General features: G+C 38.5%; 1 protein-coding gene across 1 annotated transcript in view; it reads right to left on the minus strand.

The window, feature by feature from the left end:
• Nucleotides 1-7,341, minus strand: part of LOC106524856 (copine-8) — an 84,836-nt gene that overhangs the window by 9,753 nt on the left and 67,742 nt on the right. The window contains exons 14-16 of the mRNA XM_014018850.1: nt 4,281-4,327; nt 2,696-2,877; nt 1,021-1,148 (exon numbers count right to left, since the gene is read on the minus strand). Of these exons, the coding sequence (XP_013874304.1) occupies nt 1,021-1,148; nt 2,696-2,877; nt 4,281-4,327 (357 nt within the window). The remainder of the gene's footprint in view (nt 1-1,020; nt 1,149-2,695; nt 2,878-4,280; nt 4,328-7,341) is intronic.

The raw sequence follows: 7,341 nt of genomic DNA on the forward strand, positions 1-7,341 counted from the left end.
AGATAAGATAAGATAAGATCCCACAGTGAGGAAATTTGCACATTACTGCAGCTCAGTACAGGAGAGGGTGAGATAAAATAAAGAACAAAGATACATAGAAGGAAAGAGAAAAAAAAGGGGAAAAAAGCTCCCATTTAAGAWTTTTGGAATGAAATGCAGCCTTTGACGTTGGTACGCGGCTTTTGTTGCGACACCATCATCCTGCCACAAAAGCTAACACTGCTAAAGATATMATTTAACSTTTAATTTAAAAATGTGGTAAKTGAATTTTTTTCGACTATGATTTGGGACAGCCTTTGGCGCACGGCAGTGACGTAAGCAAATGCACACATCATACACAAAATATTTAACATAAAATGATGGTGTGACGCCAAATTGACCGCAACATAAAACTAAAAAATAAATAGCCTTGATTCATGAAGATATTTTGAATTTTTTGTTTGAAAATGGTAACAACCCACTTTGTTTTTAGCCTAATTCAAGCTAGCTGTTAGCATCTCAGTCTGATCAGAATTAACCTTTATTTCTTTAAACTGAGGTCAATCAAAGTGCGATACACAGCATGTAAGACATTGTCCCATTGAACCATCTCTTTAAGTTTGTCTTTAAACACTTTTGCCCTTTCACATCCTTATAGTTATGATTCCAGACATGTGAAGCAGCCTGATGAGAAGAAACTGCTCGATTTYGTTTTAATTACAGGCTTGCATGAAACATCTCCTAATGTCTTTTCTGCGAACGCCGTCTCGATGATGCACCTATTTTGTGTGGTTTATGCTTTGATTAAAAAGAAAAAACTGGCAACAACATGCAATCAGCTTCTTTAAAAGAAAAAAAATCATCTTTTGCTACCTGGCAACGCTCGCTTCAAAGTGCTCGTTACAGAAAAACATGGAGACGCATGCTTAGTGTCATAGTGCTGTTTACTCTGTTCTTCTACAAGTACTCAATAGATTCTAAAAGCAGTGATAGCAAATAAGTAGGTAGATTTTAAAGAACTGTGTGTACGATGTGTGCTACCTGGCCACGTGGTTGATCACAGGGGAGAAGTTAGTGGGTCCGTAGAGTTGAACTGATTTCAGACTTTGGTAGTAGGCATCCATCACTCCATCGATACCTGCACAATATGGGTTCTGGGGGTTTCCATTCTGCAAAGAAACAACAAGACAATGACCCATCTGAGACACATTCAGCTGGGCAACCAGCAAGCTCAAGAAATGGACTCAATCAGGATTAATGCTTTCCTGAAAACCAAMGTTGAGCCTGACCACCCTACAGACGAAACCCAATTCAGTCGCTTGTATCAAAGTACCAAGCCATAGATGGGGGTAGAAGGTATATGGATCAGTAAACTCAGACCTTTAAATAAAATTACGGCCGGCAAAAGTGAGCTGATTTCAACAGGAGGCAGATAATTTGTCTCGAGGATTTTTAGTACCATATTTTTCGGACTATAAGCCGCAACTTTTTTCCTGAACTTTGAACCATGCGGCTTATAGTCCGGTGCGGCTTATACGTGGATTTTTTTCTTCAGCCACCAGGGGGCTCTTATGCTCCAATTGCTTCAACTACTCGCTTCAAAAAAAAGAAGAAAAAAGAAAAAGAAAAAAACGATCGCTTCCAGAGCCGACTGTTGACCAGGAAGCAGCGATTTAAAGATAGTCAACGGCCAAAAACTCATAAAAGGGGATAAAACAGACATTTTTCACGGTGGAATCTGACTGATAAAAACTTTGGAGCTTAATCCAGGACCAGTTTGTGGATAAACGTCGAGTGAAGAGCTGCTGACTTTTTTTTCCTCACTGCACTCCCTGGGGAAGGAATCCCATGCAGTGACGTATGTTGGAGCGGGAGGGCTTTCCCACCACAGCTTACCGCTGTGTGACGCAGCTTTTCTCAGCTTGTTTAACTCCGAAACTGAAGAGGACTTCGATGTTTTCAGTGCGCCAGAGGACGATGAATGAGACTTTTTGTTGGACCAGAAACAGATAAAGAAAACTACCAAAATAAGGTCAGTTAAATGAACCGTATTCCTCCGAACTTTACCGGTAATTTCTAAAGGTTTGCTTTTTATGTTTTAATTCCAGACCTCTCGCCTTTTTTTTCCCGAGAGTTTTTTATATTATTATTATTATTATTATTATTATTATTATTATTATTATTATTATTATTATTATTATTTTGTACCGGTGAACTTCCCAACCTTTTTCTTAAAAATAAATGTGATGTTGAATTCACTTTTTTGACCACAATTTTGGGTGTACTGTTTTGTTTTTGTTTTTACTGATGGGGGGGTGTGGCTTATAGTCCGAAAAATATGGTAATCTAATTACTCAAATTATTTGAGGAATTGTTTCAGCCCCACTGCGAACCAATCCAATCATACGTTGAAATCCATTAAATCACAGTTACAAAAATCAGCGTCAAGACCTTGAGTTTCCCATGACTATGTCTTGAGATCCTGTTCATGAAAACCAGAGTTCACCCAGCACCAAGAAGGAGCTCCACTTGGTACCAAAGATGCAGACACTGCTCTTGTTTTGGTTGTACAGAGATTAGACAGCCCTTTAAAATCGACCCCACTATCCCAACGAATGCCTCACTAAACACAGTCGTAATCCTAATCCATATCCAAAAGGTACACAGACTGGAAAGTCCAACTCCAGTGAGCCGCTCTGCCACGTCTCGTACATACCAGGGCAAATTCATGAGATACTCGTCCGTCGGGGGGGAGTTTGGCTCCAAAGCCCAGCGCGGGAAACATCTTGTCGCTGTCRTAGTCCTGAATGATCTCTCCGACGGCCTTCAGCGCCATGCCGTAAGCATTCAGCTGGTAGGGGTTCATGTAGTGGAGYGAGGTGGGCTGGGCTGGGTTTCCTGTTTGGGTCAGAGGGAACATTCGGCCAATCAAAAATGTCACCTAAAAACCATAATTACAATGTGTAGACAAGTCAAACAATTATAAAAAAAACAAAAAAACAAAATGACCTGGTAATTTCTAAAGTTTATAAATTTAAAAGTTAAACTGTGAGCAGATCCATCACAGCTTCATGGTTGTATGAATGTTGATTTGGCATTTTTGAGCTTTTAGCTGCTGTTCATCTTCTTTTAGTTAGCCTTTGGAGCTTTTAGTTTTTAGAAATCCTTTTGCTACCATTARCTTTTAGCCAGTATTTTTCTTCTTTTAGCTTTCAGTTGCCATTTAGCCACCAATTTACTATTTTTACATCCTACTTACTTTCAGCTAATATTTTACTACTTTTGGCTTTTAGCTTGTTTTGCTTCCTCCTTTTAGCTTTTCTTTTTATTTAACTTTTAGCGCATGTTTTGGTGATTTAATAGCATTTTGCAGATCTTAACTAGGCTTTTGTTGGCAAAACTTTTCTTTTAGCCTCCAGCTAGTGTTTTGTTACTTTCAGCTAACATTTTACTATTTCTGGCTTTTAGCTAAAGATTTTTTTCGTCTTTTTATCTTTTAGCTTTCAGTTACCATTTAGCCACCAATTTATTATTTTTAACTCCTAGTTAGTGTTGTGTTACTTTCAGCTAATATTTTACTTCTTTCGGCTTTTAGATAAAGTTTTGTTTCCTACTTTTAGCTTATCTTTTCATTTGACTTTTGGTGAATGTTTTGCTGGTTTTAAACAGGTTTTTGCTGGCTAAACTTTCCCTTTAGCCTCCAGGTAGCATTTTTTGTTTGCTTTCAACTAACATTCTACTACTTTTAGCTTTTAGCAAAAGATTTTTTTTCTTCTTTTTAGCTTTTAGTGTATCTTCTAATTTTTCACTTTTATCAAATGTTTTCCTATTTTTACTTGCATTTTGCTGCCTTCAACCAGGCTTTTGCTGGCTAAACGTGCCTTTTAGCTTCCAGCTAGATTTTGTTACTTTTAGCAAATTTTGTACTACTTTTAGCATTTACATAATTATGTCATTTTTAGCTTGCAGGTAGAGTTTTGCTGCTTTATTAACGAAGTCCTTCAGCTAGCTTAATCTTCTTTAAGTTGACTTAACGTGATCGTGTCAGTACTTTAACCAAATTGAGATTTTAGCGGCAGGATAACAAACCTCCAACACATTCTTACATGCACCTCTTGAAATCTTTTATTGGGTTTGATAGAATTTGGCCTGACTATTGCTTCATGTTTGGCCTGAACTCCAGCAGCGATGGATAACACGGCTCCTAATCACGAGCATTGTTGCAYGTTAGCGCGCTAAGCTTTGTGTGTTTCCAGGCAGGTCTAAGAGTGTACGCACAAAAAAAGTGTTTATGAGCTCACCATTAGAGGCTGTGAAGTCGATGGCCACGGTGAAGTTTATCTGAGTCCTTGGAAAATAAACAACAAAAAAGACAAAACAGTAATTCATTATATGACTGAAAGTCATAAAAAACTAAAACTCAAAGTCGCTGGATTTGAGTTTCAGTTTGGACCATCAGAGTTTTGTGCAGGAGCACTTCCTGAGTTAAGCCTGAACAGGATAAAAATCAATTAATTGTAAAAGAACAGAACTCTGCAGCACCTGCTGTGAGAAAGCAACACTTCTCTCTCAATCAAAACATTCCCTAACCTGTGTGAGCGCAGTGTGGTTAAACACGCTGTCACCGTGTTTTCACACCAATCTCTAACGCTGCCGCACACACACTTCCCTCAAGCATTTCTACAGTCAAACATCATCTTTGTCACCTGGGCCTGAAGTCCTCTGTGCAGTCCAGTGGTGAATGAGGGTACAGGAGACACTTTCTGCAGTTTTGGCTCTTTACTACCTGCCAGGTGCTAAAGCTAAAGCTAACGAGATGCTGAAAGAGCTTCATAACATCAGCTAACTCCAAAACAAGCACCCCAAGGGTTTTAACGCGGTGGCTGGAGATTTTAACCATGCTGCAGTTTGACCAGCATGTCCCCATTTCAACAAGAAAAAAAAAAAAAAAACACGCTGGTCTAGATGTCCCCCGCCCCCAACCCGGGCTTCTTTAACATCTCCATGTTGATTCCTTAAGAGCTAACACAATGCTAAGCTAACAATAACCCTCCATATTTTTGAGTACCACCTAGAGTTAGGTAAAATTGTATTGTGCAATTAATTGTCATAAAATTTGTCACCAATTAATATTAGGCAACTGATCATTAATATAAGTCATTGGGGCATGAAGTTAATGCTAATGTTAACAGAACTAATGCTAAGCTAACACTAACCTTCCATATTTCCAGTTATCAGCAAGTAATCATAATAAAATTTGTCGCAAATTAATATTTGGCACTTGGTCAGTAATATAAATCATTGTGGCATGAAGCTAAGGCTAATTCTAAMGAGGCGCTAGTATAAAGCTAATGCTATGCTAACACTCCATATTTCCAGGTATCAGTTATGGTTGGGCAAAATCGTATTGTGCGCAATAAAACGKGAAAAAATGTAATAATATCATTGATTAATATTTGGCACTTTGCAGTTATTGCAATAGTGACCGAWATGTATAAGTGATTGTGGCGCACACTGTGCTAATGTTAACACCAACCCTATATAAAGTCAAAAGCATGGAATTTCAATTGTCATCGAATAATGTCATATCAGTTATCAGATAAATGCCATAATAATCGTGATAACATTTTTTTTCACCAATATTGCCAACACTAAAGCCACCCCATCACCTAGCCCCACAGAGCCAAGCCTGTTTGACTATCAGCCAGTACATCTCAACCTCAAAGTCATGAATTGCTTTGAGAAACTGGTTATAGCCCACATTCCACAGAGGTCCATAATCCTTCGACAAAAAMCCAAACTATGGCTTTAAAGAAGAGAAAGCAGAACAATGTGGGCTAAATAAGTGAGCTTTTGCTTCTGGGTTGTAGTTTATCATTACCTTAAATGTCTCCAGGCTTTAAGCAGTTGGCCACATATCGACTCTGCACAGAAACACCACTAAGTTTCATTAATGACAAAACTAAGACATTTTTYTACGTCTTTGAACACAAGAAACATTTACTATCATAATTGGATTTTCCTCATCGGGCTTTAGAAACCTTATTAAATGGCTCRCACCCAACAGTGATTTAGTAAAAAGAAATTAGCTTCAGGACCATTAATAAAAGAGTTTGTCAGTAAAATTATGAAGGTATCAGGACTGGATTGACTCGGGGACATGCTGCAGGGACAAGTGGGCAGGATTCTGCTCGTGTTGTTAGAGACAAACTTCAGCCGAGTTGTTTAAATTATGCATGCCCTCTTTTTCCTCCGCTGTCAGATTTTCTGTCCTTCACACAAAGTTTATGAGTCAAATTGAGGCAGGCAGAGAAACAAACTGAAAAATATTAACAGGCGTCTTGAAACCGTGAAGAAAAGGAAAAAAAATGTGGTTTACGTCACTGTAAAACTTCAGCAAATTCAATGAGACATAATCGATACAATTTCAAAGACGACACTGAGCTTTAAAAGCACAGTAAAGCCCTGTAAACACCTCTCTGAAGTGAGTTATTACTAAGTCACTGCTGGTATTGATTAAGATTTACAAACTTCTGAAGCCTGGTCATTTTATTCAGCATTTGTTTCCATTAGCAGAACGTCTACAATAATAATTTTTTAAAAAAATTCCGGTAGAAACAAAATGAAATTTGCATTCGATGCTCGACACAATCATCTCAATTTGTCTCTTAATGGAAGCGACTTTTAAAATGCAGATAAGAACGTGTAACACTCTGTAAAAAGGTCGAATACATGGTCTGAATTAAACAGACAAGAATCTGGATGTAGTAAAGACATAAAAAAAGGAAAGAAGAGAGGGAAGAACACAGTTGTCCTTTAAGCGCTACTAAGAAAATGATCCTCCTCGCAGAAACAGAACCATTTGCCGTCTAMGCTCATCTACCTTGATATTTTCTAACAGCGATTCTTTCTCCAACCCACCAGGTGGCTGAACACATCAACTCCTCCTCATTACAGCGACAGGATCTTCAAAGGGACCTAAATTATGCCAGATATGGGAGCAGGAGTCGCCGTGGCCCTTTAATGTTTCTCTTTAAATTCAAGGATGACCCAAAAAGTTCAAAGAAGTCAAAAAGGGCTGAGAAGTTTCCAACATGAATAAATGCTTGGAAAGTGTTTCAAATAAACTTGTTTTCCTCGTTAACAAGCACCAGGGTCAGCTGTTTGATGTGACCACTCCTGATGATACATCGAACAGRTGCTGCTGGTTGGACAGCCTCCATGTGACAAGGAAAGAAGAGAGGACTGACTGAACCATCACCAACTTGAAGCTAACCTCCCTGGAAAATCTTAAACACTAAATTTAGGCCTCAGTATTGGGTGCAGCTCTTAAGACTATATTGTTCACTAGGGCTGTGTATT

Source organism: Austrofundulus limnaeus, unplaced genomic scaffold (assembly GCF_001266775.1).
Source record: "Austrofundulus limnaeus strain Quisiro unplaced genomic scaffold, Austrofundulus_limnaeus-1.0 Scaffold204, whole genome shotgun sequence".
Classification (NCBI taxonomy): Eukaryota; Metazoa; Chordata; class Actinopteri; order Cyprinodontiformes; family Rivulidae; genus Austrofundulus; species Austrofundulus limnaeus.